We start from the raw sequence: 12,613 nt of genomic DNA, 5'->3' as shown, positions 1-12,613 counted from the left end.
TACCAGAATTTTGTGGTTCCCTAATACTGTTAAACGCAGCTCTTGTTTTTAGAGCACTTCTAAGACAACTTTAAAACCCTATGCATTCTGTTTTTAAAATCTGGTCTGGGCCCTTCAGTTACCTTGTAGGAGAAGAGCTCTGGGTGGTGATGGAGTACTTGGCAGGAGGCTCCCTCACCGATGTTGTGACAGAGACCTGCATGGACGAGGGACAAATCGCCGCCGTGTGCCGGGAGGTAAAGCAGCACTCACAGTCAGAGGGAGCTCTGGTTGGGAATGGGACATGGACTTTCCACCATCTGTCACTGACTCCATGGGAATGTCTCCAGCTTCTGTAATGTGACAGTCATTCTTTTAGAGAATGGATTTCACCTATGAGGATGCAGCAATCAATTCTAATGCAAACCTCATGTTTCACCCCAGAGGGAGGAACTAGAGTGGGAAATGGGGTTGGGATCCTATTGATTTTGTCTGTTCTGCAAGTCATTTGGGACTAACTTGTCCTCCCAGGATCTGCTGATCCCAGTGTGACATCTCTGTAGCCCTGCACATACTGAGTATATGAAAAGCCCTGAGACCCTGCGCCATTACTACCAAAAATGCACAGTCTGTTTGAGTCCTTTAGCTGGCTAATTGTGACTGGTGAATCTTTTCATGCACAGTAAGAATATCTCAATTATTTTTCAGTGTCTCCAAGCCCTGGAATTCCTCCATTCAAACCAGGTTATTCACAGAGACATCAAGAGTGACAACATCCTGCTGGGAATGGATGGCTCTGTCAAACTAAGTATGCAGGGAACTTTACTGCTGATGACTTATCAACCCATGCCAGTTATCTGCTCTGGGCCAGGCATTTTAGGGAGATGGGTGTTTGAGGTACTTGATGCTGTCATGATGAACAGGCTGTAGAAATGCTGCTATAGATATTTCTGTGGCATTTGTTTTAATGAAGACTGGCAAACACAAATCCTTGTGAAGGGATACCAGACTTGAAGTGAGGCTTGGGGTTCATCTAGCTTTGGGCCATCTGTTTATGTGAACTAAAATAACAGTATTTTAATGCTACTCCAGTCTAGAAAGCTGGGTTGGAAGGTGTAAGGCTATAAGTCTTCATTTATGAACAATCTCTTCAGTCTGGAAAATGCTGCAGGTACTCAAGGGCAGGAGAAGTGGAGGGAGAATTGAAAACTGTGTAACTAGAAATCATTTAATCTTACAATGCCAACCTAGACTGGAGTCTAAATGTTGTTTCCTCCTTGTGGTATCACCAGTAATGAAAACCTTGAGACTGTTCTGCCCCTTGTGTGCTAAGGTAGCTGTTGTGCTTGTCGTTGTCCATGCAGAGATAAGCCTGGAAACCACTGAATTATTATCTTCCACCTATAGCTTTAACAGAATGGTGCTCCCTTTTTCTTCCTCTCAGTTCTGTTGGCTGGCACCCAGTAGGCATAAATAAATCTATTTTTGTCGGCAGTGACAGCAGATATAACTTAAAATTCACAGGGTGCAGATATGCTGAGTAAGAAGGTGGGGTTTTTTTGCACATAATTGCTTTTTAAACTAAAGCTGCACTTTGGTGGAGCCAGATCTCAGGAGTGTTAGCAATGAATAACTGATGGGGGCCAAAGTGCTCTGTTCTTATGGAATAACTTCTTTGAGCATGGTGTGCTGGTGCCGGGCTGTAGTTTAAAGTTAGAGAAATCCCTGTGGGTATGATGCAGTAACCTTCTGGACCTGAGCTGCTTATTGGCTCTGCTGGAAATTTGCCCTGTTTATGAACCATATGTCCTTTCCTGGTATTTACCCTTGATGAAAACTCAGCTAGGAATCAGTTTAATTTTCATCATTCTGCCTAAAATTAGACGTGCAATGCCACAGGGGGTCAGGATGGGCGGTGCATCTTGCTGTGTTGATTCTGCTGGGCTTGCAAGAACAGATTTAGTTTTCTTTTGGTAAGCCAAATACAAATAAGACATAGGGCGCAGCAATCTTTGTGTGAAGGCCCTCCATCTTTCTCTCTGTTCAAAGAAAGTAATCAGTATAAATTTAGGTACTTTACATTTATTCTGAACACTCTTTGCTCCATAAAATAGATGCTGTTTGAGAAATGGTATGTCTACAGGGGAAGTAATACCTCTTGGACTGAAAATATCACCAGACAGTACAGTACAGCGTGTGGTCTGGGCAGTGTATCTAGATCAGACTGTGCATTAAGTCCTGTTTTCGCATATCCAGGAATGGTCTTTAGATGATGTATTACAGAGTGTGTTACAGCTGTGTAATGCTGAAACACAGCTGAGTGTCCCAACTCCTGTATGTGGTTATTTCCTGATCCCCATCTTTCACACAGACAAGTGAAAGCAGCTCTAGAATCCTCATGGCCTCAGAGAGTCAGGTTTAGAAACTTGGCTCTAAACACCATCCTCTGTATTAGCCACAAAACCTCTCCTCCTGTCACAGTTGCAGCAGCAGCACACCAGACAGCGCAGCAGGGTAAAGTATACTGTAGCTCTGGTGTCAGTAAGGGTTGTTTTTGGAGAAACTTGCTGATTCCTTCGTCTCTGTCTTTCCCCTCCACCCTATTTTAATTTTCCAGCTGACTTTGGCTTCTGTGCCCAGATCACTCCTGAGCAGAGCAAACGCAGCACCATGGTGGGCACCCCGTACTGGATGGCACCTGAAGTGGTGACGCGGAAGGCTTACGGGCCCAAAGTGGATATCTGGTCTTTGGGGATCATGGCCATTGAGATGATTGAAGGAGAGCCCCCCTACCTCAATGAGAACCCTCTGAGAGTAAGCGAGTGCTTTTCTCCTCAGTTCTTCACTAAGCTGCTGATGAAACCGAGCTCATTTGAATCCTCCGGTGTGGTTTCACCACCTCCAGCCCCATCTAATTCAAATGAATCTGTGGTCTCCTTAGATGTCCTAGTGAGAAGACTGAGATAGTCTTAGTTAAAACCCATAGTTTGCTCTGGGTAGCAGAGGTGTGGGTTCTTTATGAGTTAGATCATGCATACTCGTGATTTCCCACTTTCTGGGATGCTAACAGAGGCAGAAGTTCTACCTACTGCAACAAAGCAGTCATGTCTTTAAACCTTCTACCCTGTGAATGAGAGAATTCTCCTCTGAGCGTGGTGTAGTGGAAGGTTCCCTGTCCATGGCAGGGGTATTGGAATTCTGTGATCTTTAAGGTCCCTTTCAACCCAAAGCATTCTATGTTTCTGTGATTCAATTCGATTCTATTCTAGTAGGACCTTCTTCCTACTGGCAAATTGTTCCTCCTTGCATGCTCCAAGTAAAATGAGAAGCGTAATAAGCCTTTAGACAGGGCTCAAGCCTTCTGATGTCTTTGCTTTATTTAATTATTAACAAAAGGAGATATGCTGTCAGCATGTAGGAACATCACTTCTCTTAATACAAGCTAGGTTTATGGCTTTTCCCCCAGTTACATGGGTTGGAGGGATCTAGAAAAATTCTGTTTAAATTCTTTTTCCATCTCTTGCAATGGAACTGGTTTTGGGAGAGAAATGCAGCAGCCAAGAAGACTATAAGGAATAAAACGGTGTTGAGTTAGAGTAACAATACTTTGGCCTCATTTAACACAATTTATGCCAATTACCAGTCTATTAGACTGCTCCCATGGGATGTGTTGAGTGATGTGTTCAAAAGGCCTGTATATTAACGAGTCTCTGACAGATTTCTGTTTCTTTTGAAAATTCATCCAGGAAGTTTCTCACATGAAATCCTGAACTGGATGAATTTTGAGTCTCTTGATTCTCAGAGGGTGTGTGTGAATGCTTCATCCCCAAGCAGTAGCAAAACTGCTTTTTTTCTGCAGGATGTTAAAAGATGCCTAAGGGTCTGCTGGACATCTTTTGTAAAGAGCCAACTGCATCTTTATCATGTTGATGTTTTAGGCCTTGTGCACTCAGGCAGAGTACCAACAGAAAGAAAAATCTATTTAGTCAGGGTTACCTTCCCATGAGGATATAGTCATTACAGGAGTAATGGTAGAGTCATGCCAGTTAACTTCCCTGTGTAAACAGGGTCTGGAATGTTGTTTTTGTCCTTGTAATCCCTTGAGAGGGCTGCAGGTTCCAAACCCAGATTACGAGGGTAAAACAATAAAGGATTGGATCTCATCCACAAAAAATAGGGCTGGCAGCTATTCTGTTTGCTGAAATGTAGGCATTGATTAGTGACCCTGATGAGGTGGAGTTTTTTCCTCCCCATTGAACTGTGGGGAGGGAGAGGAGAAATGGGTGTCTCTAATCCAGAGATAGAATCTAATCTTCATAACCTTCTGTTTCCTGGGTGCTTGTTTTTGTCTTAGGCCCTGTATCTCATTGCTACTAACGGGACTCCAGAACTGCAGAATCCAGAAAAGCTTTCACCCATATTCCGAGACTTCTTAAATCGCTGTCTTGAAATGGACGTGGAAAAGAGAGGTTCTGCAAAAGAGCTGCTACAGGTAGGTGATGGGGAACAAGACTGGAACAATGTAATCATACAATCCTGAGTGAGGCCAGGCTTAGGGCGAGGTCTTGTTTGAGGTCTTGAATACTGCATCAGCTGAAGGCACAAGCACAGCTAAGGTAACCTCTGAGGGGAAAAAAGCAACTGAAAACCACAGCCCCCAAACATAAATCCATAATAAAGTGATAACAGACTGCTCCCTTTCCATGCTGTACTGGCTACTGGCAGCAGCTGTGCAGTGTGTTCTGTGCCCACCCTCAAATAAGAGATATGTCCCAGGCCTGCCAAATGCTGAGACCCCCGATTCCTGTGGTTTCTTCATGTGGCTGGCCATGACATCTGTATGTGTTATCACAGCCTTGTCATGCTTGTTCCAGTTTGGACAGCAGGAAGGCTTCTAGCTATCAGATATTCTGGCTGTCTCCTTTCTGGAGGAAGGATCACAAAGCTCTTTGAAATGTGCGTGGCTTCTATTAACTGGAGCAGTTCAGTGTTACCACATTTTGCCTGATACTACTCCTTACAGAGATGATGGAACAAAGCCTGTGAGATACCTTAATTATAGAATGGCTTGGGTTGGAAGAGGCCTTAAGGATCCTCTGTTCTGCTTCCCCTGCCATGAGCAGGGACACCTTCCACTAGACCAGGCTGCTCAAAGACCCATCCAACCTGGACTCGAAAAATTCCAGGGATAGGGCAGCCACAGCTTCTCTTGGCAACTTGTGCCAGTGCCTTACCACCCTATAATCAGATATTTCATTGAAAAACTGATGACTTAGTCTGAACTCATGGTGAAAGTTGAGGACCAAGGTGCCAGGATTTTTACCAGCATGGATGAGAGGAGTGGTTTGTGTGTTCTTTCTGTCAAATTTGCCATGAGGGTGGAATATGTAAGTCTTTGTAAAATAAATATCTGTGATCAGGAACACTCAGACGTTAAGTATCAGACAGTTTCCATTTTTTGTTTTCCTCTCTCTCCACTAATTTGTGTAGTGTGCTCAGACTTGGACATGCTGCTGCCTTCTGAGACTATAATGAAGCATAAATGGCTGACAGAAGGGCAGTAGTTGAAAGATCACTTTTTCTTCTGGACTTTTCAGTCCTAAAATATCAGAAAGAAGTTATGTCCTGTTCCTTGGAGCAGGAGAACATTCTGACTGTAACACTTCAGCCTGCTCTTAGCTACCTTGTAGCCTCTGAATTTTTACTTCTTATTTTTTCCATCTCTGAAGCTTGTTGCCTTGGGCGATTGATCCCTTCTGATGCTCAGAAGTCTTGTGGATTATCATTGCTTTTTGTTTTCAGAACAGCTTGTGGACTTGCCCTTCACTCTCTGAGAGCTGTTTTGATATTGTTTTAATTCAAGAAGAGCACCAATGTAGCAGACTGAATGGTGCTGTGTTGCAAGCTCTGTGCTGCTCTTCTAAATTTCAGCTGCTTTGCAAATTTCTGATATCTGGTAGAAGGCCAAGGCAATGCTTTCTCCAGACCTGTGACAATGGGGAACAGGGAAATGAGAGGTGACTCCTGCATAGAGCCCTGTGCCTTGTGTCTGAGTCACACAGGTTGATTTTAGTACACCTTCCATCACACTGGATTTCAGTATAGATATTGCAACTTTTTAATTCCTCAGGGGAATTCGCTGAGTTTTGCTTGATCTTGAACATGCACAAACGTTGGGTAATTTAGCATGTGTGGGGTGCAAATCTCTTCATCACTTCAGGCAATCCGCAGAATTTTGTGGTAGTAACAGATCCTCGGGTTTCATGTGTACAGAGAGTAGAGTAGGTTCTTAGATTTCATATGGGTTTAGGTGAAAATGTTTAGAATAGCCACTTCTGGAGCATGTTCTGAAAAATTCTAACCATTTTTTCTTTTGTTTTGTCCTAGCACCAGTTCTTGAAAATTGCAAAGCCTCTATCCAGTCTCACTCCTCTGATTATTGCAGCTAAAGAGGCAGCCAAGAATAACCACTAAAGTGGTGAAGTCAACACAGAGTCATCATGTCAAGACTTTTAGATGTTCATTTCAGAGACTGAATTACTTGCCCTTCTCCCCTTCTGCTCCTTCTTTGCAGGGGTGTTCTGACAACTTTGACTTGCCCTGAAGGGTGGCATTCACTGTACAGGGAAGGGCACACAACAGGGACAGGGCTGATCTTACATGGTGAACTCTCCTTCCATCCTTGTGGTGGGGACGAGAGGGGAAGAACATTTTGTATGGGTGAGGAGATCTTTCTGAGAGCGTCTGAACCTGACCTCCACGTAGCGAAGCCAGTTTGTGTTCGTATTTCTTACGGTGTTTATTTTTAAAAATAATGTGGAGCCTTAGACCATGTTTATCTTAATAAATTAAATCTTTTGCTGGCTGCACTTTGCCTGCTTCTGCCAAGCTGCTATTACACCACGGAGGCTGCTCTGTGTTTTGGATGACTCGAGAAGGGAAGGAAGCAGGCAGCAGCAATGTGAACAGCTGTCAGCAGAGAGGGGAACGAGGGGGTGAAGGTGCATCCCTCCTGCAGCACTGCTGGATGCTTCGAGGAAGTGTAGGCAAAGCCTCTGTGTGCTTCCTGCAGCCATTGGAGAACTTAATTCATGGATGATCTCTTTGCCAAATTGTGTGAACTGCCCCCTTACTCCCCCCTTCCTTTCCCTTCCCCCTTTAGTGGCAACTCTACTAGTTAAACAAATCTCAAATATTTTTTTTGTTGTTCTAGGAAATAAATCGCAGGAAAAAAAACAACAGAGAGCTCTTTTAGGGTTATTTTATCAGCGCTGTGAGGCTTTCTAGAGACCCTACCCTGTGTGATAAACAAACAAAGCAATTTCTATTCTAAAGATAAGATTTGCCTGCAAAATATGTTGAAAACTCTTGTTTCTTAGAGCAAGTTCAATGGAAAACAAACTGATAATGGATGCTGCTTTCTCCTTGCAGACGTGGAGACATGAATTTTTTGAAATTATGGTTTCTTTATGCTACTGATTCCTCGGGTTGCCAATAGTCTGTAAAACATCAGGAAACCTGGAACTACTAGAAGAGGGACTGGTTGTAAACACTGGGCTTATGTTCAACTGTATACTGATTTTTAATAAAGTGACTGCTGCGTTTCTTAACTTGGGGCTAGGGGAGAACTGGAGAATTCACTGTCACCAGACAAGTCTGTCATTGCTCTTATGGTGACCAGGTACTTGAATGTGTTGAATGAAGTAATATAACCTTTGTTTCTTACCCCTTCTTCTGCAGTCCTTTGGGATAGTGAGTGGCCCTCAAGGGAGTAACTTTACACACAGAGAAAATCGATAAAAATTTGTGTATTGTAACTGCGGGAGCTGCTTTCTCTGTACTGCTTTGGTCACACATGGGGTGAGTTTAAACCTATTCTGGAGTAACCTCTCATCTTTGTGTTGGACAGAAATTCATTCCTTCTTGCTGAGACCTGCTGCTGGCTCAGCCCTTTCCTCCCTGCACCTGGGCTTTAATGAAATAAATTTTTCCGATTGGCTCCACAGTCCATGACAGCTCTTATACCAGCTTTACTGGGTGGAGGTAGTTGGTGAGTTCTTTTGCTTCTGAGGGGCCTTCTCCCATTCTTTGTGCTCCAGGTTGGTCACTGTTTGACACAAGGCTGAGGGGTGAAGTCTGTTGCCCAAATTTGCAGCCTCTCTCCCTTTGTGTGTGTATATTTAATCTCCCAGTATTATTAAGTTTCCTTTCACAAAGTTTGTATCCAAGGATGAATTCCTTGGGCAAAACAGTAGAGCTGCCAACCCGGAAAGGGATATGATCTATTAATGAGCTCATCTGCTTGGAGCCTAGGTGGAAATTGTGGAATGGAAGGCCACTATGCTTGAATAATTCCCTTTGAAAAGGACTTTGTATTCCCTCTGGAAGACTCAGGATGGCATATGTGGGAGGAAAAGAATTAGTGGCTGGATCTTTCTTGATCTAAAATCTCATTTGACTGGCAGACTTGGAAATTGATTGTTTTTCTGACAGCACAGGGTTCAGTTTGATCCACAATGTGTTTAATGTCTCTGACTTCTCTTTAATTCCCTTCCCCACTCCCTTCTCTGCATCTCATTGAGATGAGAACCTCAATGCAGGTGTGCCCTATCTGCGAGCATGCATGGGAGGTTATTTTCCTGCAGCAAGATTTCTGCTAAACTTCCCCAAAGAAGATAGAAAAGGTTATTTTTATGTGGTTTAAGTTGCTCTTCTGGATCCTCTATTGCATAATGGAAAGGGATTAACAGCGACTGTTTATCCCTCCTCTTACAATGTGCTTCTGTCTCGTCGACTTCCACATTGACTCGCTCCTGCCTGGTTTCTGTTGGCTGCTGGAGAGGGGTGTTGCCAAAAGCCTTTCGTTCTGCTGGGAAAAGCTGCAAGACTCTGCCCATGCCTGTGTGTCATCTTGTCCCAGGCTGTTTTGTCCCCACTCATGATGGGTGGGTGGGAAAAGGCAGCGATTGCTACAGCGTGCCTGGACCTGGTTTCTGGTTGCCAGACACATCATGTTTTTATGTTCTCCGAAAATCTTTAAAAAAATTTGTAATTAGCTTAATCTTAGGAGAATGGATTTATTTCATTCTAGCTGTTCTGAAATGCATTGTTTCCTCCCCTGTCCTTTTATGTGTGAGTTGCCTGGCACCAGCATCTCCGTTAGCTTTTGAAGAGCCCTTCCTGTCTACAGCACCTTCCTGTCTACAGAGGGCTCTTAAACAGTGACTTTCTGACTGAAAATTTAACCTCTAGGGCTTATTTTTCTGAGAATATCTTGGTCCTGCTGTTACTTGAAAGTGACTACAACTTAACAGCTTCTTTGGTGCCTTTTTTCCCCCCCTAACTTTCTCTTATTAACTGATTTGCCTGAGTTGAAACCATTTTTAATCACAGCCCTTCAATATTAGCAGGCAAATTAATAATTAAGTTCTCTCTTCCATATTAGAACATTAAATATTCAATTGTTTTGACTGTCTTTTCAGAAAATTGGTTTCCTTTTTGAGGGATCTCAAGCAATCTTATACCAGAAATAATTTCATATCCTACAGTTTACAAAGGGCTTGGTGGAGGAAGAGGCTAAAACTAATCTTTTCTTAAACACAGAGATTGTCTTATTTGAGTATCAATTGATGGTAGCTTCAATAAGACTTCTCCTATGTTTCAAGCATGGGCATTGATTTATATTACTTTAGCTATTAGGGTTTTTTAGGGTTTAGAGGTTTTCTAAACAATTTGACTTGGGTCCAAGAGTTTGTGTGTGAGGTGTATGTGTGTGAGAGGAGACCATGTGGGAAGAAGGCAGGTTATTTGGACAACACTCTCAGGCACATGGTGTGATTCCTGGAGTTGTCCTGTTCATGGCCAGGAGCTGGACTCAATGATCTTTGCAGATCCCTTCTAGCTCAGGAGATTCTGTGCGGCTGAGAGTGAAGAGCCAGGGATGGAGGGCACAGCAGAACTGGCTGGCTGCAGCAGCAGTAGCACACCTTTAGCCATCCCTGAAATGTCTTCATTGAGTGGACGTGTTTTTAAAGAACATAAATCTGACTGATTAGTTCCTACAGGCACTTCTCTAGGCAGGCATTATGCTCCTACCAAACTGCCTTCCCCTTTTAAACAAAAGGGGTGCAGGGATTTCTCCAGCAAAGGAGGCTCCTTGAGAAAGGAGGTTTCCATGGAGACACTTACTTGACTTAAAAGATCTGGCTAAGGCTTGAGAAGAAGTTTGGTGGGTAGACACCACATCAACACAAAAGCCACTGTTTTGCAAAGCAGCTGGGGTTGCTGTGTTTTGTTGCCAGCTTGATGTCCCTTTTCAGGGGGTTGGTTTTGAAAAAGTACTGCGAATGTTGCCTGCTCAGGATTGTGAGGTGTATAAAAGTCTGGCTCTTAGCTGAGATCTCTGTTAGTATCCTAATCCATCTGTCTCAAAATGCTGCTGGTCGGTGTAAGCAGGGCACGTTTGCAGCAGAGTACTGTGCAAGAAAGGATTGCAATGGTCTGTACTAGGTGCTTGCTTTCTTAGAACCCACCCTTCTTGGCTGACAGCAAAATTGGTTCTGACCAGTTTCCAAGAATAATATTTGTTTGAAGCCCATTCCTAATTTTACAGCTTGCATAGTCCATTTGTCTGGTGAATGACAACATCTTCAGTGTTAAAACTGTTAAAGGTGAACTGATTATCTGCTCATCTTTCCCCCGTAAAACAGTAAGACTTTTTAATGGCTTCTTATTTCAGCTGTAATAGAGAGCCTGTAGATGTATTTTGGGGTTGTAAGCCCAACTGGATGAAGCATGTGTGTAATGAATGCTGTAGGATCTCATGGTTTGTTGCTGATGACAACTCACGGTGGCAAAGGTGGGCTCTTAAAGAAGCAGCTGCCGACTTTGACAGGGAATGGCCAACAGCAACAAAACTGCAATAAGGATGGGAGCTGGATAGAAACTTCCTGCCAAAATGGAGCCTACAGGGAGCGGTGGGAAAGAGACAGAGTTGGTCCAAAGGGTAGGATGAAGCAAAGGTTAAAACTTCAATTACACAGTTGCTGAGGAAATTCAGGGACTGTCACATCAGCCTCCTGCATCTCAAGGCAGCAGCGTGTCTGAAGGAGGAGAGCAGAAAGGAGCCTGAGAAGGGAAAAGGTGCTGAAAGTGGAGACTGGAGCAGCAATATGGCTCTGAGTCACAGCCTGTGCTAAGAGCTGGAGCTAATCCAGGAGGTTCACAAAAAATGACAAAATTCAGCTGAAAAGGAAAAGTGGAGCTAGAATGGAGGAGATGGCCTTGATGTGCCAAGGAACTGAAGAGAGAGGCCAGATTTCCTGAATGTGTGAAACAGCAGAAATGAATTTAACACAGGTTTCTGTGGATGACAAGCAGCTCGTTCCCTCCTGCCTTGCAGCATCAGTGTCGTGTCTTTTTGAGATCAGCTCTGCTTTGGGATCGCGTCAGCAGCCGCCCAACTTCGGTCTTGTGTTTGTAAAGAAGGCTTTTTGCTCTGCACCTACTGATTTCTGACTGCAGCTCTCCGCTGTTGGTAGATGTCATTGTGTCATGTCCCACCTGGAAATACAGAGGCTGTTGCAGTTTTAAAATCTGCTGGATAATGTATTTCTCTCCATGCTGTCTTGGCATAACTCTCCTGTACTGTACTGCTGAGTTTGTTTAATGTGCCAGGTCAGCTCAGCCATTTTAAAAATAAAAATTGAAACCTTAAATAAGACCTTGATTAATTATTTGGTTCTGCTTGACTTGCTGTTTCAAAGACCCTTGCAGTGATAGTAGAAATGAATGGGGGTGCTTGAAAGAGGGGTTGTGTTTCTCTGACCTGTTTTAGATTAATCAGATCTCATTTGATTGAGCAAAATGGCTACACTAAAAGCTGTTGCAGCAAGTGTGACTTTCACCTCTTATTTTAACTTGTTTGGACATAGTTAATGCTCTGGAAAGCAGGCTGGAAGCAGGATCTAGACCACATCTTGAAGAAGAAGAGGAGGCAGCTTGGATGCTTTTTTCCCCCCAGATATAAAGTTTGGTGTCTGAGGCTCCTAGTGTGGAGGAGGAAATCAGGGGTGGGTTTGAGATGGGTATGTGCACCCACCTTCCCAGCATCAGTTTTTCTTCCAGGATTGGTGGGACAAGGCTGATAACAAGAACAAGAGTTCATCATACTGCCTGGATTTCATCTGACCTGGATGTCTTATTCTGAAGTCTGAGAAGCCCAACCCAGTGCTGTGAGGACTTTGAGGTCAGCATCTGTGGAACATGGGGGTGAGGAGCAGGAAGAAGCTCTGCCAAGCTCCTCTGAGTCAGATGGTGCTAAGCCAGGTTTTAGAGAACCCACTGAGAAAAAAGGGATGAATGCGGGACCTGACCACCTAGAATAAGGAAATCAGTGTTACTCCATAAACCCCCCTCTGCCTAGAACAGATGCTGGAGCTGAAGATTGCTTTCCATCAGCTTTTTTCAGGAAAACTAGAGGAGATACCCATCAAGTTGTATTTTACAAGGATGGGGGCCCCAATGTTTGAGCAAGAGGAACATTGCAGCCAAATTGGCAGGGATTTGGGGTGATTCTCTTTGCCATGATGTGGTAGCATCCCACATTGGATGTCCTTGTCCCATTAGAGAAAAG

At 43.8% G+C, this 12,613-nt stretch overlaps 1 protein-coding gene across 9 annotated transcripts in view; it reads left to right on the top strand.

Annotated features, from left to right (window-relative positions):
- PAK1 (p21 (RAC1) activated kinase 1) overlaps positions 1 to 11,711 on the top strand; it is a 75,586-nt gene extending 63,875 nt beyond the window's left edge. For all 9 annotated transcript variants that reach the window (XM_032098990.1, XM_032098989.1, XM_032098988.1 and 6 more), the window contains 5 exons: positions 119 to 236; positions 688 to 787; positions 2,597 to 2,793; positions 4,334 to 4,471; positions 6,367 to 11,711. In XM_032098990.1, the coding sequence (XP_031954881.1) occupies positions 119 to 236; positions 688 to 787; positions 2,597 to 2,793; positions 4,334 to 4,471; positions 6,367 to 6,453 (640 nt within the window). In that variant the 3' untranslated portion in view covers positions 6,454 to 11,711. The remainder of the gene's footprint in view (positions 1 to 118; positions 237 to 687; positions 788 to 2,596; positions 2,794 to 4,333; positions 4,472 to 6,366) is intronic.
- Positions 11,712 to 12,613: the final 902 nt, after the last annotated feature.

The sequence above is a fragment of the Corvus moneduloides genome, chromosome 2 (genome assembly GCF_009650955.1).
Source record: "Corvus moneduloides isolate bCorMon1 chromosome 2, bCorMon1.pri, whole genome shotgun sequence".
Taxonomy (NCBI): Eukaryota; Metazoa; Chordata; class Aves; order Passeriformes; family Corvidae; genus Corvus; species Corvus moneduloides.
This window is presented reverse-complemented; position numbering and strand designations above follow the sequence as displayed.